Genomic DNA, 25,760 nt, shown 5'->3' on the forward strand with positions numbered 1-25,760 from the left:
GAGGAAGGCAGGAAGCACGCTGGCAGGATCCAAAGTTCCAACCAGACTGGCCGCTGGGCTCGTTCCCCGGCGTGTGGGTAGACGGATTACGTGCGCCTGACACGCTCAGATCATGGCTTTCCCAGCACTGTGCTGGCCGTGACTGCAGTGGCTCTAATCCCTTCACGGGCTTTTCGGTCCAGTACCCCATTCACTGTACACACACCCCAAACTTGCCATGGGGCAGTTTGGTCCCAGCCTGGCCAGCTTCCTGGAATTCAGCCCAAACCAATACTTTTGGGGACTCCCTGCAGGGTTTCAAAGAACGTTTACCCACAGCCTCCAAGGAGGACGTTCCAGCCCCCTCCCCCGGACCCTGCCGTGGATGCCGGCGGGCAACCGCGTCCCCCTACCCGCTGAGTCAGCCGCTCGCCTTCACCACCCAGACATCACACCCAGGAAGAGAGCTGGGAGTGACCCCTTGCCTGAAGGTGAGGGTCAAGGTCAAGTCTTTAAGAAGATGAAATCAACTTCCAGATCTAAAACTACCTTTATTTGTCATCGGCGCAACATGAGACGCCATCATGAATCAGCAGAATTATAAAACTGTACAGGAGGTACAAAAATAGGCTGTTTAACTTAGATAATTACCCTCACATCAAGCTTTAAAAATACACATAAAAATTGTACAATCTGGCAGTTTATAAAATATAAAGCTAAAAAGAGGATTGTAGGTTCACAAAGAGGATTCTATCACACAATTAACACATACCCATTAAACAACCGTCCACAGAGAAGACACAATGGCACAGAATTTTCTTTAAAAAAAAAATCACTTAAAAATGAAAATTTTTACCCTGACCAAATCATTCACCCTTTAATGACAAAACCACTGTGAGGCATCCATTCCGTGGAAGGATACAGTAGAACTTTTCCAGTTTTAAAATGGTCAGGGGTGTGTTGTCCAAAACAAATCTGATGTGCTTTCAAAGCAAGTGCAATTGTAACCGGGTATACGTCAGAGTAAAAATTAAATAAATATAAATAGGTTAAATAAATAGGTCATTGCAAAAGGAATACTACGTAAGGTCTGCATCTGAGAATGCCGCATGTTTGACTGGTAATGCTTTCTAGGTAAGTGGGGACTCCCCCGTCACAGCTTTTGGGATACTGAAAAGAAATACTGTACCCGCCGAACACACAGAGAGCACAGGGTGAAGCGAGCGGGGTGCGGGCTTTGGCCAGAAGCGTTAAGGCTGCTCCAGTGGTGGGCTCGTCGCAGACGCTTTCTTTGTGGTTGTCCAATGAAAACAGAAAGGGTTTACGCGCTGATCCAAGAAACGGGAACCTGGGTTACTCATGGGAAATCACTGTTTCATAAAAGAAACAAAGTATGGGAAGAAGGGACACTTTGATTTAAAAGGTAATGGTCCAACCTTGGAAGGCGGAATTTGGGCCCATCCGCATGGGGCACCTGGTGACTCTCTCCTAGGAAAGACCAATGCCAAGCCATACTCAACTGAAAGGACTGCTCCGGGATGGTGAAGGCATCAGCAAGGAAAGGACACTGACACGTCCAAAGAAAAGGGATTTCAGGAACTAAACGAGCAGAGAGAAAGCGAAAGAGAACTCAGAAGACTCTTTACAGGTGTGCCGTGTGCTTCCCCATCCAGCTCTTGGGGGGCAAAGAACCAGTCTACCCTCTGTGAGGACTTCAAGGCCAAGGAGGCAATGAACAGGGCTGGAGAACGAAAGCAGTCTCGGGACATCCAGGCCTGGCCAGAGCGCGGCTTCTGAAGAGACAGCAGCCGAGAGGAGAAAGGCCTACAGGCCAGAGGGCCCCCCACAAGTGCGAGGGGGGCAGCCGGTTCATCTTTCACGGCAGCGAGAGAAACTGCAATGGGAAACAAGTCACATTCACACAAAGCCTCACCAAAAGCTGACTCTGAGATAAACACCTTTCTTCTAGAGTTGGCAGAAAGAAAACACTTCGCTGGACCCACTAACCCGTGGATCTTCTAATATGTGCCAGAGTGAGGTCTCACCGGAAAGAACCGAGGATGACTATGGCATGGAGAGGGAGGGGGAGGGAGAGCCTGCCGCGCCCCGGGTTTTATGTCAGCCACTAGATGATTCAGTGACTTACCAAGGACACCAGTGATTCCCCAAAAGTGCAAGTGCTCTGATACGCTGAAGTCAAAAAGACTCAAGAAGCAACAGGAGAAATTCTGGCAGGCGCACCGAAGACAGATCCAACGCGAGGTTCAAGACAAGATTTAATGAGAGTGTCCCTGGGGTTCCTAACAGATGCGACTAAATTCTGTCGGAAAAAATGAAAGGAGCGTACTTCTAAAAAGTTAAACAGCCTTCTAGAAATCACACTAAAGATCAAATGGCTCAGCTGCTACGCGATGCACACGGCTGAAAAACCCTGTTCTAGCAAAAGACACCTTTCCGCTACGCTGAGCACAACAGGAAACCAGAATTCTACAGATTAGAACAAGATACAGCAGATGATGCCCAAGGTGTTTCCACGACAAGTGCCCACACGAGAGACCTCTTCAAACCACCCGAGGGACTGATGAGTGACCAGATTCCGAAAAGCGACGGACAGAAGGCCAACAGAGCAGACTTGACCAGATCAGACGGGTTCTGGGTCACAGGCAGCTTTAAGAAAGAAGAAGTGTGAACAGCAAACGAATGCCCTTGCCCACCCTCTGGCTTTTCCGGGAGCACTGGTGCTTACTTTCTGCTTACTTTCTTACTTTCTCTCTCACTCCACGCTCTTTAAAAAGCAGAGGTTTTGCCTATCTTGTTTACCTCTGCATCCCCAGCACCCAGGATCCTGCCTGGCTCACACAGTGACTACTCAAAATAAAATACATCGAATACAGGAGTTTGAGAAAGGTGGGTGGTTAGAAATGAAGGCGATAAAGAGAAAAGGCATTTAAAAAACAGCCGTCCTGGAGACAAGGTGGGCCCAGATAGGGAGAGGACACAAACCCTGGGCAGCCAGAAGTGACCTGACTACTCCCCCCGGGACACTGTCCAGCCATGAGACCAAAGCAGGCCAGGTCCCGGCAGCACAGAGAGCCGACGGCCCTGTTCGTCCCTTGTGGCACCTTCTCCGCCTGACTGCCTGGCCGGCCATCACCACTCAGGCCCGGCTGTGAAGTGACCAACCACAGAGCCATACAGACAATGGTGCGGGTGCATCAGAGCAGGGAGAGGAGAGGCGTCTGGCCGTGTTCCTGAAAAACAGGAAGTATGGCAGAAGACACCACGATGTCAGCCAGAAACGCCAGGGTTCCAAGGTATCAGAGAGGTAACTGATGAGGTTTGAAGACGCAGGATAATGCTAATTTAAGAAAAAAAGTGACTTCAGGCATTATGAAAGGGAACTGAATTCGACGAAGGCAGAAGGCCCTCGTACAAATCCATCAGCAAGCACGTCACAGAAGAAACAGTGAGTTCTCGGTCCGTCAGTACACCCTCGCTCCTGAGTGGAGTCTCGGAGGTCGGTCGCCAGCACTGAAGGCAGCGTGATGATGTGCTCACCCGGCTGGACAAAGGACACGGGAGACATCTCCTTACTTCATACCCTGATCTCACTTAACTGCTAAGGCTCTCAGTAGAGAAAAGACAGAGGAATTTTTGACTGAAACTAAAGTTAAAAATTAAACTAGTTTTAGCAAAAAAAAGATGGTATTGACATAATGTAGAGAATATCACTTCGAAGCTGTTTAATGGATGTATATAGCCTCACTCTAATGTTTTACTCCTCAGCAGTAGAGCACGTTCTGAACACAAACGCTCTTTCTGGAGGTGATGGAGACTTTTGGTGCCACACAGAAGAGAAAGTGTACTATAGATCTTGCATTTAGCTTCTTCACAAGTAAACTTCAAGTTCAGCTTACCTATGCTAACGCAGCATTCTACAGTATGTTCAAAAGAGAAAGTTATTAAAATCTGCCAGGAGAAACATAAAAACCTGCCCACGAAGCAAGTGGTGACCCTGGCCTTGGCTCTGCCCCCCTGGCCCGTCCTGCCGGGTCCAGGGATGGGGGAACCTCATTGCCCACCTGCTGGCCCAGGGCTCTCCCAGGTGGCTGAGAGGGTCCTATTTGGCCTGCTCTCGCCTGGGTGCTGCTCTTCGTGATGGGGAACTTACCACCCCTCGCCCCCAAATGCTCCTAAGCACCCCCTTAAATCCACCGAAGGCCACTGGGGCATGTGGTGCTGATCTGTCCCAATGCCATGCCCCACACTCCAGACTCTTCGCTGCCCCCAGGGAACACTGGTTATAGTGACCTGGGAGGCTTTGGGCACGTTCACGATGAGCGAGGCATCTGTGATACCCGGGGAACGACACCCTCTGAACGTCTTCCTCCTCCTTAGCGCCGCTCACCTCTGGAGCCCCACTCCGAGCAGAGGCTGCACTGAGTGCATCTCAGCCTGGCTGGTCGAGGAGAGAGATGCTCCTGGTCCTGCCTGTAGGCAAAACGTAGCACTCCCTCCTCTCTCTTCCTCATAGGCCAACATCAAACAGGAAGTTTACAAACAAGTGTAAGTCTGAAGCACGTGTGTCCACGAGGAGGTGGAGGATGCCTCCTTCGCTGCCTCTGCAACGGGCCCTCCTCGGCAGAGGACCCCCGAACGTAAAGCTTTCATGGCCAATAGGTTCCCAGCATCCTACAGGCCAAGGTGGGGTGGGGGGTCGTGTTCCCCACTTCCTGGGGTGAGCATCATCTTCTGCTGGCTGTAGAGCAGGCTCAAGGCACTTGGTTTGGGGGCCTGGTCTCCCTGCTAAGCCAGGAGGCATCAGGCTCGGGCTGGTAGAGACCAGGCCCTCAGTCACAGCTGGGGCCACCAGAACGGCGGCCACCCTGGCTCAAAGGGCGTCTGGAGTCACGGGGGGCCGGAGCTCTGGGGGCTCGTGGAAGTAGTAAGGCTGGAAGAGCCTCTCGTGGCTGCAGGGCTCCATGGCCCGGTAGGTGTGGGGGAGGAGGTGGGGGAAGCGGGACGTGAAGTAGCGCACAAAGTCGTCGGGGAGAGAGCCCAGCGTCTCCCGCACCTCCGCGGGGAGCTCCCGGTAGTGGTGCTTCTGCAAACAGGGCGGACACACAGACACGGCGGTTAGCAGCTGGGAAGCTGGGAAACACCGCTAAAAGACCCTCTCACTATCCAAGGAAGATAGGATGTTAGCTGGTTTTCTGAAAGGAGAAAAGGCTTATGCACCCAACAGTCCATCTGTTTATCTTACTTGCTTCCCCTCACTCAGGAGGGGGCCTCAGAGCTGGGCCTGGCCCAGTGCTGTGAAGGCGGGAGGGAGCTTCCCTACCAGAGTGGCCCGCGGGGCCAGGCCCGCGTGGGAAGGTCTCCATTAAGGGAGTTTATACGGCGGCGCTGTATCAGGCAGGCACAGGGCATACAAAAGTCACCACGGACAACAGCAGCATCAGAGAGCCTGCTTCCCAGAGCGGAACTCCTCACAACATCCCTGAAGAGAAAACCCGTCCAAGGCAACACAGAAGAGCCTCTGCGAGGTCAGGATTCTAGTATGAATGGAAGGACCCAGAGGACAGAAAGGAGGAGGAGGGTGGTTGTACCCCGGCTGCTGGCCTCATCTGGGGTTCACCCCCCTTACCTTGTTTCTCATGGCTCGGAGAAGGTCGCGGACAGAGCCACCTTTATAGGTTCTGAATTTACGCAGATCTAGGGGAAAAAACAAGGACTCCAATGTAACAAACACATTTCAAAAGGAAAGGACTGCTGGGGTTCCCCGGGATTAAGCGATCAGACTGAGACACGACATAACTCTGCCATACTTGTGACTGACAGGGGTGTGTGTCCCACAGAGTGAACCTGAGGGCAGTGGCAGTCTCAATTCTGCCTCCTGGTTGCACCCACAACCGGGAATAACCAGTGAGGGCAGGGCACCCATCACTCACCTGTCACCCTAAGGGACGCACATGAAACCCACGTCAGTGTAAAGGTCTGATTTGTGCCCAAACCCCAGAGGACACACCCACAAAAGCCTCAACCCTGCGAGGGGGATTTGGAGCCCAAACAGCCTGGAGTTGCCAATTCCACGTTCACTTCCTAGAAATGGCTGCTGCTCTTGAAACGCGTCTGCCAACATCTGCCGTCAGGGCCTCGGCACGGTCACCTGTCTGCAGGGGGACGGTGATGTTCTCTCTCCAGTCCGTCTTCACCACGGCTCTCCCGCCTCGCTCCAGCTGCTTCACTATCGGGCCGTCCAGGGATTCCTTTTCTATTCGGTCACTCACGTCCTATGAGGGTGACAAGGGCAGCAGGTGACGGTCAGTGTGCAGAGAAGCAGAAGCTGGAGGAGTGAAACACCAGGTCACGGAACGGTCACTGCCCCGCAAGCCCCAGGCCCAGACTGAAGTCTGCCCCAGAACCGGCAGCGAGCGTCCTGTCTCTGTCCCCTCACGATCCATTCACTTCTCCCCCGTGAGCAGCCGTGTCTGGGGTTCACAGGGGAGAGGCCCACACGGACATCTCCGTGACAGAGACGTGTCACACCTCTCCACAAACCCTAACGCCTCACCCACGTGTCACCCATGTGCACACGTATGACGTGCCACACGGAGCCCCTGTGTGCAACCTGTGTTCATCAACGGACAACAAGCACCACCACCACCACCAGAGCTCAATTCTGACTTGCATCTTGCGCTTTTCCACCACCCAGGGCAACGGGACAAGTGCAAATCTCGACTGGCCATCAGTCCTCATGCAAACAATCAGAGAAGACAGATGAAGCCCTCTTGTAGAGGGAGAGAGCTGCTGACAAGAGTGTGGGCTGCAGAGGCCCTGGCCCGTGTTTGAGGGACACACAGCCTGGGCACGAGCTCCAACAGCCGAGGAAACGGAGCGGCGAGCCCCACACACGTTAACGCCGCACAGCCTCACTGGCCACGGTCTCTTCTTCTCTGATGAAGATGGAGCCTGGCTGGCCGACTCTCGGACTTGTATCTGCCATGGGCAAGCCTTGGAGGGACAACTTCTGCAAAGCGGGTATAGCTGGTCAATACAACGGAAGCCTGGTGTGTTCACAAGACATGGGACTTGGCAAAACTTAAGAGTTTCAATCCTAACCCACAGAGGGGTGGAGGTCCCTTTCTGTGAGCTTTATTCCTGCCCTACATCTGATCATCATCAAAGGAACCTGGCTAGTTTTCAGAAGTCCCTGCAGGACAAGTGACCTCAGAACTCGAAGGTTATGACCTGTGCAACACAGAGAACGAGCCTGATGTTATCCACACTCACTGCTGCCATGGAGAAGGGCACGAAACCCTCCCCTTCCCAATCCATCCAAACAGTGACTAAGCATCTGCCACGTGCCAGGCTATGTTCTGGGCAGTGGGGACACAGCAACGAATCCAGAAACCAACCACTCCTGCCCTCAAGGCGCTTACATGTTGGGAGTTACACCAGAACCAAAGCTCTAGTCAGACTCCAGGACACTTTGATGATCACTCCTAAACCCAAGCTCCCCTCCGATCCAGGCCCAGGAGGAAAAGCACTGCCCGCGTGTGCCTGCTTCTCAGAGCTGGTGTGCTGGGTAGGATGTGTCTGGATTGAGCCATGCTGATCTGACCCCAGAAGGCTCGACTGCAAAGCCTTCACACAGCCAAACCACTGAAGGAGCTCACAGCTACTGATCCTACAACTTAACATCTCAGAATCCACCTTAAGCAAAGAGAGATCTGGGCAAAGACTGAGTTAAAAAGGATAGAAAGAGCCCAATGTAAGTAAACGTTTAGATTTATGAGACTTGAATGAAATACGATGCCTATGATTTGCTTCGAAGTAATCGGGTGGAGAGTGGTGGACAGAGAGCAGAGGTTCAGGTAGGAATTGCCAGAGCTGGCTGATGGGTAAATGGGAGTTCATTATAGTATTCCCTCCACTTTTGTGTGTATTTGAAAGTTCCCAGAATATAGCATATGACAGAGCACTAGAGTCATTAAAGTTTTAGAACTTTAATATGGAGAAAGATTATGTTAAAATTCTACATTAAAGATCATATTAATACAGTACTATTAATACTATAATAAAATACTATATTAAAATATTATGTACTGTAAAAAAAAAAGAAGATACAAAATTATATATACGGTTTGATCCTAATCACATTTTTATCTATATGAAAAAAGTATGTTAAAATGTCGACCATGGTTATCTCTTGGTTATGGGATTAGGAGCCATTTGTTTTTTGTTACTTTATTTTTTTATTTTTTTATTTTTTTATATTTATTTTATTATCTTATTTTATTTTATCTTATTTTATCTTATTTTATCTTATTTTATCTTATCTTATTTTATTTTATTTTATTTTATTTTATTTTATTTTATTTTATTTTATTTTATTTTATTTTATTTATTTTGCCTTTTGCCGTACTTTCAAAATCTGGAAGAAGTTAAATGAAGACTTTTGATAACAAACAAACCACAAACAAGAGATGTACCTGGAAGAACTGGAGCTGCTTTTCCAGGCTCCAGAAGAACGGGTGCTTCAGCACATGCTTCGCAGAGGGGCGTTTCTGAGGATCCATTGCGATCATCTTCTCTATTAATTCCCGGGCAATGACGTCTTCTACAGAGGAGGAAAATAAACAAGTAACTGATTATCACCTACAGAGGAGGAAAATAAACAAGTAACAAGTATCACAGCCACCATGAAATACTCAAACCTTAACAGTGCATGTGCCTTTTGATTCAAGATTCTACTGACACAACCTCACTCCAATAGCGTAATTAAGAACTTGCACAAGCTTCAGCTGATAAGGGGAGTCCTCACCACAGTCTGTGAAAAGAAGTAATTGGAAATACCCACTGTTGGAGGCTTTGGTAACACTGCCTCCACGTACTGGGCTGTGCTATTAGAACGATGCCCTGGTAAGGGGTATCTGGGTGGCTCGTCGGTTGAGGGTCTGACTTCGGCTCAGATCACGATCTCATAGTTCATGAGTTTGAGCCCCGTGTCAGGGTCTGACTTCGGCTCAGATCACGATCTCATAGTTCATGAGTTTGAGCTCCAGTGTCAGTCTGAGCTGTGCTGACAGCTCAGAGCCTGAAACCTGCTTCGGATTCTCTGTCTCCCGCTCTCTCTCAAAAATAAATAAACAATAAAAAAAAAAAATGTTAAAAAAAAACGATGCCCTGGTGGAATACCTATCAACTTGGAGAGATATTCAAGATGATGTTAAAAAACAAGCATGCCAACTATCAACAATAGCCAAAGTATGGAAAGAGCCCAAATGTCCATCGATGGGTGGATGGATAAAGAAGATGTGGTATATATATATACACAATGGAGTTATTACTCGGCAATCAAAAAGCATCAAAGCTTTCCATTTGCAACCACGTGGATGGAACTAGAAGGTATTATGCTAAGAGAAATAGAGAAAAACAAATATCATATAACTTCACTTATATGAGGACTTTAAGACACAGAACAGATGAACACAAGGGAGGGGAAGCAAAAATAATACAAAAACAGGGAGGGGGACAAAACATAAGAGACTCTTAAATATGGAGAACAAACAGAGGGTTACTGGAGGGGTTGTGGGAGGGGGGATGGGCTGAATGAGTAAGGGGCATTAAGGAATCTACCCCTGAAATCATTGTTGCACTATATGCTAACTTGGATGTAAACTAAATCAATAAATTAAAAAAAAAAACAATTATCCATAAAAAAGAACAAAATAAAAATAAAGGCATGTAAGAAAAAAAAGCATGCCGAAAAAGAGTATGTACTATTTATTTTACAAAAGTATGCATACCTATCTAAATACATGATTGGAATAAGATATACAAAAGTATTAACAGCAGGAATTCATCACTGTGTAATGGGATTATGGATCTTTTATGCTAATCTGTTTTTTCTACAAGGAATAAGAAAAATTAATGCAAAACAGTGAGTTAGTTTTACATTTTTTAAAAAGGTGGCACTGGGTGTCATGGGCCAATTTTAACACAGGAAACGCTGAAGTCAGGAAAAAAGACCTGTCGCCCCTGCACCCAGAGAGCAAGACCCAGCTGTCTGCCCCCCTGCCCAGCCACACCCCCTGATCACTGGCCTGCACACGAGTTTATGGAGCACGGACGACTGTCCTGAATGTCAGTGCAGGAAGAGACTATTAAATGCTCACAAGCCACAAGCTGGAAAATAGAGGTCCTTGCCCAGGTCACACAGGTAACTGGGGGACCTGAAGGAACCTCAGAGCTGTGTGCCTTCAGGAGGAGATGCTCCAAAGACAACCCAACCTTCTACCAGCTTTGGAGTGAGTCATCGATGCACTGAGGCCCACAGGGCCAGCAGTTGGAAAGAAGGGCCTCTGGAAGCACAGGGCTGGTGCCCTCCCAGGGCTCAGGGGCCACGTGGTCAGCCGGAGCGGCTCCCGACCGTCCTCTGCCGCCCCCTCACCGTGCTTCTCCGGGTGTAAGCAGTCGAGGCTGTAGGCGCCCAGGAGGATGTTGGCCTGCCGCTGCAGGGACTTGCCAAAAGGGTGGCTGCCCTCAGATATCACGTAGTAAAAGACACAGCCCGCAGAGAAGATGTCCACTGTGTAGGTCTGAAAAGAGAGACGCAGGGTGTGAGAGGCTTCTGGAAAATTCTCATCCTCACTGAGAAGCAGCAAGGACAGGAGCGCTGCTGTTGCTTCTACCACCTTGAAGGGTCCCGGGAGACTGGACTGGCACGCCGGAAGTGCCCAGAGCAGCGCTGGCACCCGCAGGGGCTGCATGAGGGTCGGTGTTTGCAGTGGAACGTGGGCTCTAGAGCCGACTGGCTGGGGTTGGAAGTGACTGAAAAGTAGGGGGGAGACACGGACAACTGCCCACACTTGCCCCTTTCACTTGTCTGAACACGAGACCTCATGTTCCAGCTACGTGCGCCGCAGCCCCCAAGTCTTGAATGCGGAGGCTCTCGTCCCCGAAGATGCGAGAGGCTGGCAGTTTTCCCCAGAGCTGCTCCCACTACTCACGGGATTGTCCTTACAGTCCTCGCTCAGCATCTCCGGAGCGATCCAGCCTTCTGTGCCAGGCACTCCTGAGCGGCGGCTGAAACTGTGCCTGCCCACAGCCAGCTTCTTGCAGAGGCCAAAGTCAGAGATCATGGCCTTGATCCTGCCATGTGCGTTGGGCATGGACAGGAGAATGTTGTGGGGCTTCAGGTCTCTGTGAACTAATAGAAAACTCCAGATCAGTCTGGTATTTCCCAGTGGCGTCGGGCCTCCTCCTGCGGCGGGGAGTGCACTCTTCACGGACTCCCAGCGGGCCCGCCAGACCTCTAAGGGTTTTCTCGTTTGCAGCTGTGAAAGACTCCTCCTCAAATTCTTATTCTCAAAAGGCCACCTAAAAACCCCACAGGCACACCAGTGATGACACTGAGATTCTCAGCAGAGGCAAGGACCCCTCCCCAGCAAGGGAGCTCCCCACCGGGCCGCGGCTGGTAAATACAGGGGAAGCTTCTCACCAATGTTGAGGGAGTGCAAATGGGCCAGGCCCGAGGTGGTCTGCTGCAGCAAGGTGATGGGCTCCAGGCCGAGGTGGGCAAAGTCCTTCTGCTCCACGTACTGCAAGAGACACACGACAGCCAGGTCACACACACGGCCCTTGGGGACGGGCCCCTCCACACAGCACTTTTTTTCTCTAAGCGATTCAATTTTATTCAGGAAAGTCCTGCCTGCAACTTTTTGCCTTAATTCATGTTTGGGATTAGGTTGGCTCATTTTCTCTGATCCTGTTTTAAGAAAGAAACGGGAAGTTGTACTGACCACACTCTACGTCCAAATCCACATTTGCTCACGGACTTTCTCTGGCAGCCATAGGCGAACTTACAAGTTCCAGCTGACTCGTGTACGGTGAGAAAGGTAAGAGGGCAAGGAACTCAAGTTCACTGCCTCCTACAGGCAAACCTGCAGGTGTCTGACACTGACATAGGGTCATGCGAGCCTGGAGACTGAGCAAAAGGAGTTCGCTGGATGGTCTCAACGGCCTGACTCCTCAACCAGCATCCTCCAAGCCCAGAGCAGCCCTAACCCACGGGGAGAACAACTGCCAGGTTTCCTGGAGGCAGAGGGACAGAGATACTAACTGTAACCAAAGACCATCCCACCCAACTGAAGCTGAGGTGATAAAAATACTCTCCAACCGGTTTGTGGTTACGTGGGTGTGAGCCCGTCACATGCACCAACTGTTCATTTACGTGAGTGTGCTGTGTTGTAACCTCAGTAAAGTGAATACAGAGAAATAAAGGGAAAAGAAATCACAGTCTCTCGTGCCACCTGCCTCCAGGAGCAGGGAGGCCGCAGGACGAAGGCAAAGCGGCCCCGGGGGCACCCACCTCCTGCAGGGTGGCCGCACACAGCTCGATGGCAATGTACTGGAACTGCCGGTCCCTCTCCGTGCAGAAGTAACGAATCACGTTGGGGTGCTCGTCTGATTCCCGAAGCAGCTGGACCTCACGGTCCGCGAAACTGAAACACTCGGGGAGGATCCTCTTGACGGCCACGTCGCGGTTGTCGAACATGCCCCTGAGGACAAGGATCACAGGTTGGTTTCGGGGGGGGGGGGGGGGGTGCGAGCCAGGCTGTGGAAATGGGAGACCCGCAGACCCACGGTGCTCCTTCTGCGATGCGGCAGCCACCCCGGGAGCCTCGTAGCCCCTGACCGACCACCATGCGGCCAGCACTTCTTCCCTGGAGGTGAAGTCCTCCGTCTTGGCCACCACCGTGACCCTGCGGCACCCCCCAGCCTGGCGTGCCACCTGCAGGCCGACAGACCTGGACGTGAGGGCAAGTCACAGAGCTCTCCAATCCACTCACCGGTACACAATCGTGCCCTCAGCTCCGTGGCCCAGCACGTCCTTGGGACAGAATGAGATCTTCCCGACAATCACCATGCTGGTTTCCTCATCTGGGACAAAACAGGAAGAAGTTGTTTTAAGCAAACCTAACCTGAAACACCTCAAGGCTAGAAAGGAAGCAGCGTCCTGAGCTCAGGTTCAGAGATGGGATCTCACAGGCTCTAGGTTCCCAGCCCCTGGTGACAAGTGCCCACAGGGCCCACTTGCCATCGACACCCAGGGCTGCCACCTCCCCCGCCTCCTGCCCTCTGTTCCTGCCTTTACATTATTGTCAGAAGACTGGGCTTCCCCACAGACCCGCCTACGATTTGAGCCTGGAGCCTCCAGGCGGTGGATGTGCAATGAAGAGACCAGGGGTGGCCTGGTCTGGGGCTCAGGTCTCGCACACTAGCTCTGTATCCATCCCCTCAGAACATCGGCCCTGACAACCGGCCCGAGCCCGCTTCCCAGAGGAACCGGGATCAACAGTCACACTTGGCCACGGACTGGCTGCAGGAACTCCCCCAAGCCAGATGCCCAGTGCACCTCTGGTCAGCAGCAACTGCCAGCCCTTATGGGGCAAGATGGCAGGAGGACAAGGTGGACCCCAAGAGGCCCCGAGTGGGAGAGGCCCGGATGGCACGCAAGCCTGGCCCCCAGAGTGAGAGGGACCTAGGTGAGAACACGGTGAGCCCTTAGAAACGACACTTCACAGTCCCACGGAGACTCCCCCGAAGAACATGCCTCTCAGGTTGTGTTCAAATGAAAGAGAAAACAGCACCAAAATGGCAACTCGCCTTACCTTCATCGTCCTGCTCCAGGAAGGGGCTGGCACCAGCCCTGGAGGCAGAGCCACTGGAGTGGAGCGAGTGGTTGGAGGCTCTGGGGGATGTGCTGGGGCTGCTGGTGCCCGAGCTCTCTGAGTACAGGCCGGACGAGTCCAGGAGCTCCGCATCCTGAGCCACGTCTCCAGGGGGATGGAAGGGCAGCTGCTGCTGTTGCAGGAGCTGGATTTTCTCTAGTTCCTTCTGGAACTGCTGGTGCTGGAGCTGCTGCTGCTGATGCATGCTCTGGGGAGAGAAACGCACATCCAGACACGTGCAGCCCACTCCCCCGGGGACAGAGAGAGGCTGGAAGGGTGAGGCTCCCTGTGGCAGAGGAAGCAGGTGCGCTGCCCAAGGGGTGGGGGGCGGGACGAGGCCAGTGAGAAGGCACAGGAAGGGGGGATAGGGTGGTTGGAAGACTCGAGTGCTTCTCGCCAGTTAGGAGTTCCCAGGACAGCCCACGCCCCCTGCTGGACGGGTCCGACAGGGGCGGGAGGGGGGACTGAGCTGTAGGTGGAGGCTGGGCCAGATGAAGGGGGCTCCATTTAAGTCTAAAATCCTGGGGCTTTCACGGAAGTCTGGGAGTGGTTGCAAAAATGAAACCAAAGAGGAAGAATGGTTATGTCACGTAGCTTGGAGCATGGTGGACACAGGCAGCTCCAGGCTTGCCGTCCACTACGGCTGTGCACTTGACAGAGGGGAGTGCACAGATGGCCACCGACCAGGCAGAGGAAGCAGCGGGGGCTCGGAACCTCGCTGCCATCTTCCCACGGCCACACAGCCAGAATGTGGCTGAAATGTGGCGCCTGGCCAAGGCCCCACTCCAGCCCCATTTCATCAAGCTGCCCTCCCCATACCCCACACTCTTCTCTCTGTTCCGAGAAATTCTTTGTCATAATTTGAAGCAGCAGTGAGCCATGACTGCACTGCCTGCGTGGGAAGGGGACCGAAGGGATGGGTGTGAAGCCAACACCCCCTGGGAGTTTTCTGGTTCTCGTGTACACCCCCCCACACACACTCTCTCTCTCTCTCTCTCTCTCTGAACTTGGGTTCAAATCCATCACCGGCTGACTAACCCTGGGAAAGTTATTTAACTTCCCAGAGCCCGGCTTCTTCATTTGTGGGCAGGGCACAGTAATAATGACCTCGCAGGACTGTGTGAGGTAAAACAGAAAACAGTGTGGGTGGAGTGGACCCATCTGTACCAATGGAAGAGTCTGTCATCGCCATTCCTGCAGGGGACACGAGCTTCCTGGGCACTAGTATTCCCAGGTGATGACACTTCAATGCTCTGAGCAACTCGAAAAAGGAATATTCTTCTACAAGGTTTTATCCAACCCACAACATATTCAACCATGTAAATTTAGCTCGTTCATTTCCAACTGGATAGTGCAAGGGGTGCTGCCGTTTTCACTCGTGCTAGTGTCTCTAAGAGGCAGTTTGTAAGGGAGGAAAATTAAGTGGATTTTCATCTACTAGGACTATTCTCAAAAAGGGAAATAGTTAACTTTGGGTGGCTCAGTCGGTTAAGCGTCCCAACTCTTGGTTTCGGCTCAGGTCACGATCTCACGGATTCATGAGTTTGAACCCCATGTCAGGCTCCGTGCTGACAGTGAGGAGCCTGCTTGGGATTCTTTCTCTCCTCTCTCTCTCTCTCTGCTCCTCTCCTGCTCACGCTGTCTCTGTCTCTCTCAAAGATAAATAAATAAACTTTAAGAAGGACTTCCTTCTCTTAAAACAAAAATAAAAACAAACAAAAAACCCTAAAATGATCTGCAAGCAAGGTTTACAAATCAGCTTTTTACAATGAGTTAACTCTAAGACATAGGTAAAAAAATTTCCTGAGAAGCTAGTGTCTCTTTGATTACAATGTTTCTGAAGAGAAGCACATACTTACTCTTAAATGTGAAAGGAAACATATCTGCTCGTTTGTCATGAACATCAGGTGACCAGCACAGTTCAAAAACATACAGGAAGGCAAAGGGAAGGGGCCGAGCTTTACCAAGGGGTAGGTGATGATGAAGGCCACCCAGCCGATGAGCAGGAAGGTGCTCAGGATGATGGTGGCTATGTCCTTCAGCACAGAGTCCACGGGGGCCTCGGGCTTAGCGGGGGCATGCTCGAACTTCTCCTCCACTTCCTGTGAAACGGCGGTGGGCGCGTTTTCTGAAGTCTGCTCGACCAGGTTGATAACCTTGTGTGGGACAGAGGGACTATGTCACTGCAGAATTTCTAGCCAGATACAAAATGGCCAAACAGTCAAGAGTAGTCATGACTATTTACCAGGAATGACCCCCACCGTAAAATGTGTTTTTTTTTTTTTAAAGCTCATCAAAGATCACAAAGCCAAACAATCGCTGCCTTTATCGAAGTGACTGCCCTGAGAGGCCATGCTTTATTGTAGTGATTGTATCAGTACTGAGAAACAGTTCTAACAGCAGTACTTTTGGAAATGGCTTCAGATCCCATATTCTTTTGAAAAGCCTTACTGAAGGCAGAGACCTCCTCCTTTGATGGTAGATTTGATAACTGGGAAAACTCTGAAATCATCTGTAACAAAGTCTGGTAAAAACGTTGGCAGTCATTAATACCATGTCACATTAAAAAGGTGGCTCAGTGGATTAAGCGTCAGACTCTTGATTTTGGCTCAAGTCATGACCTCAGTTTGTGGGATCGAGCCATGTCAGACTCCACACTGACGGTGCAGAGCCTGCTTGGCATTCTCTCTCTCCCCGACGCTCTGCCCCTCTTCCACTCGTGTGAACACGTGTGCCCTTTCTCTCAAAATAAATAAATAAATTTAAAAAATAAAAAGGAAAACAATGTGTGTGCACACACACGTGGCTGAAGAGTAATGAAGCAGCTTGCTTCTGTGGCTTATAAACTTTTGGTGCAACTCCAAAAACAAAATCATTTTCTCGAGTATGCCACTCTTTTTCAAAGTTTCAGAAAAACATCAGAATCTTTTGTTAAAGAAACTTTTACTTGGGAAGCCCAGAATGAAATCAGATAAAAGTGGACCTTCCGTCTGAACTTCTTGGAGGCTCTAGGACTTCAAGAACAGTTTATAGAACACGTCGATTCATTCTCGAACATCCAGGGTTCCAGGAGTGCCATTACTGCTTGTCCAATGAAGTGACTGCACGGCCTCTGGGCAAGTGCAGAGGGTTTGGCATCCCCCCCAACACCCCACCTCACGCACCCACCTCTCCCATCCCGATTCCGATTCCTGCCTAGGGCTCTCTCCCAGCAGCTGCCCCACCCCTACAGTGCATGGGGCGGGGTGGGACGGCTGGTGTGGAGCAGGCAGCTCAGGAATGTCTGCTGAGCACGTGACCAGGAGCAACCCTCCTTTGGTTAGATTCTGTTCAAACGCGTTTGTTAAAGAAGGTGCCTTATTGCCATATCAATGTACTTCAGAGTATTTTAATGGAGTTTTAGAAAACTCTGCTCAAGTTTGGATGATTATTAAAATCTTAACTGTGGCTACCTCTGGGTGTTACATTAAGGGTACTGTCCTCTTTCCTTCTCTATACTTTTATTTTCTAAGCGTTCCAGGATGGATAGGAGTGACTTTGATAAGATCAAAATCAGATGGAGACTTCAGGGCACCAGTGCTTTCCAAAATCACTGTCCTAGGACTCCGTGTATTTTCCCAACTGGCTACCTCTAGAGTAACAGGCAACTCAAGATATTTTGCTCTAGAATTTTCAACAGGCACATGATTTTCCCTCCTTTCTCTCTGGATAAAATCTGGACCCCTACAGTGAACTTGCCGTGATCGTGGTCCCCCCGCAAGCCAGCCCCTCTCGTCTTCCTTGGACCTTGTCCCTTCTCAGGCCCCTTCTCGGGCCTGGGGTCTCCATGGCAAGGATGCCAAGACTCGCCAAGTCCAAATGGACCTTCGGACCCGCCCCCACCTCACTGGCCATGCTGGACGCCTGCCTGCAGAGCCACCCTCCTGCCTTCTCCACCTGCTCTGTGCCACCTCCCAGCCCCCTGGCTTCTGACTGGGACACCAGCAGATGGGCCAGAGGGAGGAGAATGAGGTCCAGTTCTGTGGGATTGCTGAACATGTCAATTGAACCTCTAGGCTCCTGGCCTGGGGCCCTTTCCACTCCCTCCCCCCAACTTCAGGCTAAAGGATGCTAAGAGAAGCCCTGGGACTGTCCACATCTGTGTGAATAATCTCTTTATTACACTGCCCTCCGATCGTCCTAATCTGAGTGGCCACTGGTGTCCAGCTGAGACCCTGACTGGCACCCTGTCTCCCCAGGGCTGCAGGAGGGCAGCCCAGGTCAGAGGCTCATGGCAGCTACCGCCTGGGTGGGCCTTCCCACCGCCCAAAGCTCCATCCCGTGGGCACCCTGGGTCCCCACCAGACCGAGCAGCCAAGCAGGCTGCTTCCAAAGGGCCACTCCTGGCTTTGTGAAGCTTCAGGTCTCCCACGTCCTCTTTTCATCAACCCTTTGCTCCACTGCCACGTGCCAGCGAACCTTGGTAACATGGTTCCTCTGTAGGACACGGCCCCACTTCTCACGACCCCCCCCCCCCCCAGTGGCCTCGGAGTAGGTATCAGCCCCAGAGGTGCCCAGGCAAGGTCAGTCCCACCTCCAGGCCCTCATCTCTGCTGCTCTCTTCCCTCCAGTGCCCTCTGCCTCTCTCCCACCTGGCCAGACCCCCCCCCATCCCTCCACCCTTCTTACAGCCTTCACTAAGCCCTTAGCACCACCCCCCCAGCAGTCTGTCATGGGGTGATGCGTGCTATGGATTCCCGAGCATCCCTCTCCCCTCCCGAGTGAGTTCACCGTAAGCTCTAAAGCCAAGGGCAAATGCCTTAGCCCCCAACACCTCACATGAGGAGCCAGGAACTAACTGTTTACGCCCCCACTCACTTCCTCAAAGCTCTTCTTCTCTGAATCGGCAGGAATCACATTTTCTCGATGTTTGGGCAGATTATTGGGGAATCTCTCCAACATCTTGGTAGACGCAGACAGGGGGGTTTCATGGTGTCCTACGAGAGGAAATAAGCCTTCCATGAGAGCAGCCCCCCACACGGTAAAAGCCCCCCATGCTAAGCTTAGCCTACAGTGGCTCCCCGCTGAGGGGCCCACAGCGCAAACACCCACATATGTAAAGTGAGAGGAAACGACAGGCAATTACCAGAAAAATCTCATCGAGACAGAAATTTGATTACTCGGTGGCACGTATACAGTATTCTGAATCTCATAATGAGGGACGAAGAAGTGTCCTTTTCATGAGAGGAATCAGGACCTTTGGAGATGTGTTCAGAGTAAGACTTGTGTGGGTAATTCCTACTTTAGGCTGTATGCTGCCCAAGCATCATGAAGCTTCATTAAAAATTCACGCAGTTCTCCCCAGTTACCTTGTAATATCCCTCTACTAAGGGTCTCACATTCCCCCCTTGATATTTAAATTGCTCAGGCGGAGTTCTATTCCGATGATCTGCATGCATACTTCCATCCTGGGAAGTGGTGAATTATGCATAAAAGAGAAACGCGATGTATTTGCTGGGGAGCAGAGGGTCACGGCTCTCTCAGCGCCCACTCCCTGTTCTCCACACTATCTAGTACATGTTACACACTGATTGAGCGCCTACTGTGTGCATATCACTGTAAGAGAGACAAAGTTGAATATAAAATAAGCAACTGGGACTTGATCTGGCGGGAAAGTCTGTTTAGCTCTAACATTAAATGACTCCTGTACTAACTACCCAGAAGAACCAGTTCACTCTCACGCTGGGCTGTCAGCCCCCTGACATACTTTCTTTTTTGTTCTTTCACTGTGATTCGGGTCTCACCCTATGGATCCCTCCACTGTTCTCTCAAACCTATCAAAGATTTTATGATCTGTATTTCCAAGACAAAAATAAGCAAGGACTAGTCCAAGCTGTGTACATTCCTTGATCTGGAATAAATCTTTATCGGGGCGCCTGGGTGGCGCAGCCGGTTAAGCATCCGACTTCAGCCAGGTCGCGATCTCGCGGTCTGTGAGTTCGAGCCCCGCGTCGGGCTCTGGGCTGATGGCTCAGAGCCTGGAGCCTGTTTCCGATTCTGTGTCTTCCTCTCTCTCTGCCCCTCCCCCGTTCATGCTCTGTCTCTCTCTGTCCCAAAAATAAATAAATAACGTGGAAAAAAAAATTAAAAAAAAAAAATCTTTATCTTTAGGTCAGTTCTCTATCTACAAGAGAAGACTGCTCTTTAAGGGAAACCTTGTTTTGTTTTAAACCATCGCCAGGTGAGGACCATGAGACATGCTTTGCCGTGAAGCAGGGTGTCCTCAGGTGGGGTCCACCTACCTCAGCCCTGAGATCAGACTTGCTGATGGGGCCCGGGGGTCTGAATGTGAGTTTCTGCCGGTGCCTCTGTGGTTCACTAACAAGAAACCTTCGCTCTAGGGGAAAGCAGGGTGCCTTCCACGTGCCGCCTTGTGCTGCAGGAGCCTCCCCCAACCCTGCACCTACCCCCCCAACAGACCACTGCAGCCCTGATTAGCCCGCAGCCCGCTTCCTCCAGGGCTACTTCTCCTGAACAGGTTTCTCCCGAATCTGGGCCTTTAGGAATCTCATTCTGCACACTCCGACCCAGCGGTTCCACAAGGCCAATCATGAGATCCTCAAACGTGTACAAACAGTACCAGGTCTTAGTGATTTATCTGTCCTCATCACCATGTCTGGGCTCCAGAGCAAAAAGCACAGGCCCTGCCCCAGACCTACTGAATTGGGATCTGCAGCGGTCACACGTGCTTCTGTGACAGAGCCCCCAGGAGAAGCCAAGGGCACTCCGGGTTAGGGCCACTGCTCGGGGGAAACCCTAAGGCCGTGCCACTCAAGGTAAATGGACTCAGTTTATTTTCCAGACCAGTGTGAAAGAGGCAAGATCCTTAATGTCCTCCACAAACACCAAATCAAAGGGCAAGACTGGACATAAAAGAGCGTATGTTATTGTACCTGTGGCCCTGAGTCTATGCAGAGATGGTCAAGTCGTTCCACTGCCTTATTTAAAAATGACGGGCTCTGGAGCTCCTCAAGGGGACTTCAGAGGTGTGAGAGGATCCCCTAATTACTTCTTTATACTTTGTTGAGTTTCTCAGTTGTCTTACTTGGACAACCTTTACATTTTAAAAGGGTATCTTTCTGCGGCGCCTGGGTGGCTCAGTTAAGCATCTGACTTCAGCTCAGGTCATGATCTCACAGTCTGTGGGTTCGAGCCCCGCATCGGGCTCTGCGTTGACAGCTCAGAGCCTGGAGCCTGCTTCGGATTCTGTGTCTCCCTCTCTCTCTGCCCCTCCCCCACTCATGTTCTGTCTCTCTCTCTCTCTCAAAAATAAACATTAAAAAAAAATTTTTTTTAAAAAGGGTATCTTTTTGCAACCTAGCCATGAAGACTTTCTCCCCATGTTTTTTATAGTCTTACATACACATTTCCTTAGTTTCCAACAGTTTGTTCACTTCGTGACCACTGGTGGGCAATTTATGTAACCCTTAACTGGTACATAAAACTAAATGACCTTGTGATTTTAATAGCCTCCACTCATCAGCTATTTTTTTCTTCACCTGGGTCCACTCACACATGCTCTTGAAACTACTTTTGTTCAAAAAAAAGGTAGAATTACTTTGTTATCTCCTTTGCCCATTATTCTGTAAAAATAATAACCAGAAGAAAGTGGCTACAGGGAGTCAGGAAGAACAAAAAAGAACAGGACCCGGACAACCACAAAGGGAGCGATCGGGACTCCAGGACACTCAGGCTCCTGTCTGCAACACCCAGTTACACACCCCCGTCCGGATGCCGCTGCGGGACAGATCCTGCGGCCTCCTGGGCCCACACGCCTCCACGCCGCTCTATGTCCCCTCCCTGTGTCTCTGGCACTGCCCTCTCTCCCCTCCATTCCAGTCAGCTGCTAGTAGGGGGGCGGGGGAGAGAAAGGGGGTAGTGGGGGTGGGTGGGGGGACCTCATCAACCCGTGTGCTCTGGCACCCCCCCCCCCCGCCTCCTCTCTCCTCCCACAAGGCTACATCCTCACCTCTCACCACCTCTGGGGCTGACAGTCAGCAGATTTGGGGGAAGACAGGGCACAGGAAGGCAAATCAGATTCAAGAAAACTCTGTCCTGCTCTAATTGCTTGGGACACTTGCCAGAGACACAGCTCCTCTCACGTGACTGCCTTCATTTGTCACACTCACTGCCTTCGGGTGTCATCTCGACTTATCTCCGCGGCTCACGGGACCCCCAATTCAACCCAAGGGCCGTTAGCAAGGACAGCAAGAAATGGAAGAGAAAGGAAAAGGGACCACCCCCCCACCCCCACCCCAGGGACTTGCGCCGTGGCTCCCTGACTCAAGTCTAGCCTTGAACCAGACTCCTCACCCCACCCAATCCTTCCCGGGTCTCCAACCCTCTCCTCCCCCAGCCCTGGCTCCCACACCAACCCCAAGGGAATTCTTCCATAGGAACCGCCCTGGTTCCCCATAAGTGGAAATAACAAGAGTGTCTACCTCACAAGGGGCCGCTGTGAGAAATAAGGAGACGGGTTCTAAAGTGCGTACTGCCAATGCCCGGCACGGAAGACGTTCAGTGTGCCAGATAACTGCACGAATTTTATGTTAGTCGGTACTTGAGTTTTGTAACATTAAGCAATTTTTGAGAAGTGACTTGGTAACACAGCTACTCTATTTATTTTCCTTGGGGGTAAAACTGTTCCCAGGTCTGAAAAGACTAATTTGGACCTGCACTGAGCACAGCGCATTAACCACAGTGACTAGCACGGAGGGCTTTTGTCCACCAGGGGGCAGCACGCCATCGCCTGAGGAGCCGAGAGACCCACTCTTACCTATCAGAAGCCAGTAGTTCCTCAAGTAGTTGAGCTTGCTCTTCCCTTTGAGCCCAGGGTCAAACTTTAGGTCTGTGCTGGGCGTGATCACACACTCCCCTTTGTCCCCAATGGTGACCCCGTCAGTCTGGGGGCCTTCCAGCAAAGGAAGTGTGCTGCCCCGGGGCTGTGAAGACAGAACAGGAGTGAGGCCTGTGGCAGCCCTTGCGGACGAGCACCCAAGGGACGGCCACCCTCCAGGGAAGGGATTTCTGTGTGGGGCTGGTCCAGGACAGTCGGAACAAGACACAAAGGCCCTAAGATGGCAGAGGCCCCTCCTTCAACATGTGACAAGGCCGTGTTGACATCTTTATCACGGACATCTTTTTTTTTTTTTTCCATGTTTATTTTTTGGAGAGACTGAGCGTGTGCGGGGGAGGGGCAGAGAGAGCCGGAGACACAGAATCCGAAGCAGGCTCCAGGCTCTGACCTGTCAGCACAGCACAGAGCTGTGGGGCTCGAACTCACAAGCCATGAGATGATGGCCTGAGCCGAAGTCAGACGTTTAACTGACCGAGCTACTCAGGCGCCCTATATCGTGGACATCTTTTTAAATTCTTAGGTCTGGGAACCGGGCAGAAGGCGTGTGGAATTCCCAGAGGCTCCTGTGAGGAGCAGAGGGAAGTGAAGGAGTCCGCAGGGTGACACCGACCAGGGCAGAACAAGTTCCAGCCAGGAGCCGGGTGCAGGCGCTGCCCTGCTCACAGGAGCGGCCGACAGTCTAACTGAGAAGACAAGAGATGCCGACCAGACAGCTCCAGTGCTGTAAGGACCCGACCAGCGGCCACGATCATCACGCCTCGAACGTGCAGAGACAGAGCAGTCTGAAGAGGCCGGTGAGGTCTGAGGAGACCTCGACAGGTCACAAAAGGTTGGGAAGGCTTCGGACAGGAGAAAGGAAAGGAGAACGTTTGAAGCGCGAGGCGCGGCCTGAAGAAAGGTGGAGAAAGGCGACCAGGAAACTTCTGGAAACGGGGAGAAGATGGACCATCCGACTCTCCCAGAGACGCCAGCAGTGTGGCCGAAGGGCCCTGCGTGACTGGACTGAGGAAGGCGTGAACACCAGCCTGGGGACTTTAGACTTGAACATGAAAGCAAAGTGGCAAGACCAGGGCTCTTGTCACGCATCTTTCCTCACAAAGTCGAACGAGGTATGGGCAGGGATTGTCTCTGAGGATTTGCGACCTGTGTCTTGACGCTTTACCCACAGGATGTCCACTTATAACTCAGAGTCATCTTTGCTAAATGGAACAGGAGCAGTTAGGAGGAGGCTGCATCTGTGAGCCCCCCAAAGTAGACTTACCACAACGGCGACCCCCTCGTGCACCATGGAGGGGGAGGCATACAGGCTGGTAGAGTATTTCCCGACATACAGGGTGGGCCTAGGAGACAAACAGACACACACATTCCACAGCCATTTAATTCCTGCATCCCACAAAAGGGGCCTTTCTGGAGAGAAGTATCCCAGCCCCAAATGCCACTCAGAAGAATAACCAGATTAACCCCTAGCATTCTGAGCGGTGGGGATGTAAAGGCCGAGCTACTGTCCTGGGAACCTGGACTGCAGGCCCCGCTGTCACTCACTGCCTATAAACAAAGGTGTGCACAAGTCACCTAAGCGCAAGCCTGGGTTTCCTCCTCTGCAAATGGCAGGGCCACACTACGGCATGCCCACGATGTCCGCAGAAAGAACCAGGTGCGGTGATCATCCGGGAAGGACCGAATGTTTGCAACCATCGCCAAGCCTCTAAGATAAGATGGTCCCGGCCACAGCACGCTCCAACAACCAAGCTGCCATTCTCTCTCCAGATTCTCAAGGAGTCTAGAGGTTCTACAGAAGCCCTAAGAGACAGTCAACTGCTCTAATCAGGATGGCTAGAGCCAAGGGATACACGGAAAGTTCCAACCGGGTAAGACTTCCATTCCCCGGGGTGGGTGGGCTTGGGCTTTGGCTGTGGTGTCGGCATGAAGATGTGGGGGTGGCACCTCCAGACCCTTCTGGTTTCTGTCAACAGCCACTTTGGGGTTGGTTGTCCACTGAATTCTTGAAACTTCTCTCAACAAATATTTTACGTTTCAAAGGTGTACAACTCAGAGAACACTTTCCAGTCCCCTTTGCTCTTTTCTGCAGCTCTGTAAGGTGGGGACTGGGAGGCAGCGAGTCCAAGGGACCGAGTTTCAGGTTGTTAACAGGCAGGGATGGCGACCACAAGCCTGGGGCGTCTTAGATGTACACACTGTGACACTCTTCCCGATTTATACAATGTTTCAGTACCAGCAAAAATCCGGAAACCACAGTTAAAAAACAAATACACCTCCCGTGTTCCCGCCAGCTGAGACATATCCAAATTGTACTGTAGCTATATACTGGCAGTGTCTTTCTTATCCCTGCTCATGATTTTAATTTACTTAATGTTCAAAAGTTCTGAAGCATCAAGGGATGCCCCGGTTCTTATACGTATCGTGAGCTTTCTGAGTAAGCCCGTCTAGGCTCTTTATACATCCCACGGCTTCAGAGATGTGTGCCTCGAGCCCTGGCACGCTACGCTGCAGCAGGACTGGGACGTCTGGGTCGCAGCCGCCCTCTTCTGCCCCCGAGTTAACCCAGACTCACGTCAGCTTGCTCTTGGCCTCCGTCTCCTTGGGGAACGGGTACTTCCACTTGGTGATGCGGCCCACCTCCCCAGACATGAAGGTCAGATAGCGCAGCGTCTCCACTGCGACGTTGATGTGCATCACCTTCCTCAGACCCTCCCGCTGCCAGACATAAAAGGCCACCACAGGGGAAGCGTAGTTTTGGATCCACAGGACGTCGCCAGATTCACTGTCCACGGTCACCACCAGCCCATCGCCGTTGGACACAAAGTGGGACATCTCTGTACAGATCAAATAAACAAAGCATGCGGTCTCACCCCACCTTGTGACCACATCCTCTCTCTCTCCTGGCAAGTGGCAGTCACTCAGCTAGAGGAAACCAGACTTCTGGAGTATTCTCAGATATCCTCCCGACAATTTCGCTTATTTCCAATGGACCCGCGCAGGCTCTATGACACAATCCAGACAGTGAGAGCTGCCTGCTCTTTAAACATAAAAGAGGATCACTCCCTGGAAGGCTATTTACTTGGGGAGATGCTTCAGCACTCTGTTCAATTAGTGAGAGTAAACATGGAGGAGAAAAGGGCCAGAGG

General features: G+C 51.5%; 1 protein-coding gene across 3 annotated transcripts in view; it reads right to left on the minus strand.

Annotated features, from left to right (window-relative positions):
• Positions 1-25,760, minus strand: part of ERN1 (endoplasmic reticulum to nucleus signaling 1) — an 83,548-nt gene that overhangs the window by 2,950 nt on the left and 54,838 nt on the right. For 2 of the 3 annotated variants that reach the window (XM_023244605.2, XM_003997087.6), the window contains exons 8-22: positions 25,187-25,448; positions 23,876-23,954; positions 22,534-22,699; positions 18,576-18,694; positions 15,683-15,874; positions 13,659-13,926; positions 12,837-12,927; positions 12,356-12,545; positions 11,486-11,585; positions 10,995-11,194; positions 10,436-10,583; positions 8,475-8,602; positions 6,149-6,272; positions 5,627-5,694; positions 511-5,083 (exon numbers count right to left, since the gene is read on the minus strand). In XM_023244605.2, the coding sequence (XP_023100373.2) occupies positions 4,871-5,083; positions 5,627-5,694; positions 6,149-6,272; positions 8,475-8,602; positions 10,436-10,583; positions 10,995-11,194; positions 11,486-11,585; positions 12,356-12,545; positions 12,837-12,927; positions 13,659-13,926; positions 15,683-15,874; positions 18,576-18,694; positions 22,534-22,699; positions 23,876-23,954; positions 25,187-25,448 (2,348 nt within the window). In that variant the 3' untranslated portion in view covers positions 511-4,870. Of the gene's footprint in view, positions 1-510; positions 5,084-5,626; positions 5,695-6,148; positions 6,273-8,474; positions 8,603-10,435; positions 10,584-10,994; positions 11,195-11,485; positions 11,586-12,355; positions 12,546-12,836; positions 12,928-13,658; positions 13,927-15,682; positions 15,875-18,575; positions 18,695-22,533; positions 22,700-23,875; positions 23,955-25,186; positions 25,449-25,760 lie in introns of those variants that run through there. The other variant, XM_019818108.3, reaches the window with a different exon arrangement.

The sequence above is a fragment of the Felis catus genome, chromosome E1 (assembly GCF_018350175.1).
Source record: "Felis catus isolate Fca126 chromosome E1, F.catus_Fca126_mat1.0, whole genome shotgun sequence".
Taxonomy (NCBI): Eukaryota; Metazoa; Chordata; class Mammalia; order Carnivora; family Felidae; genus Felis; species Felis catus.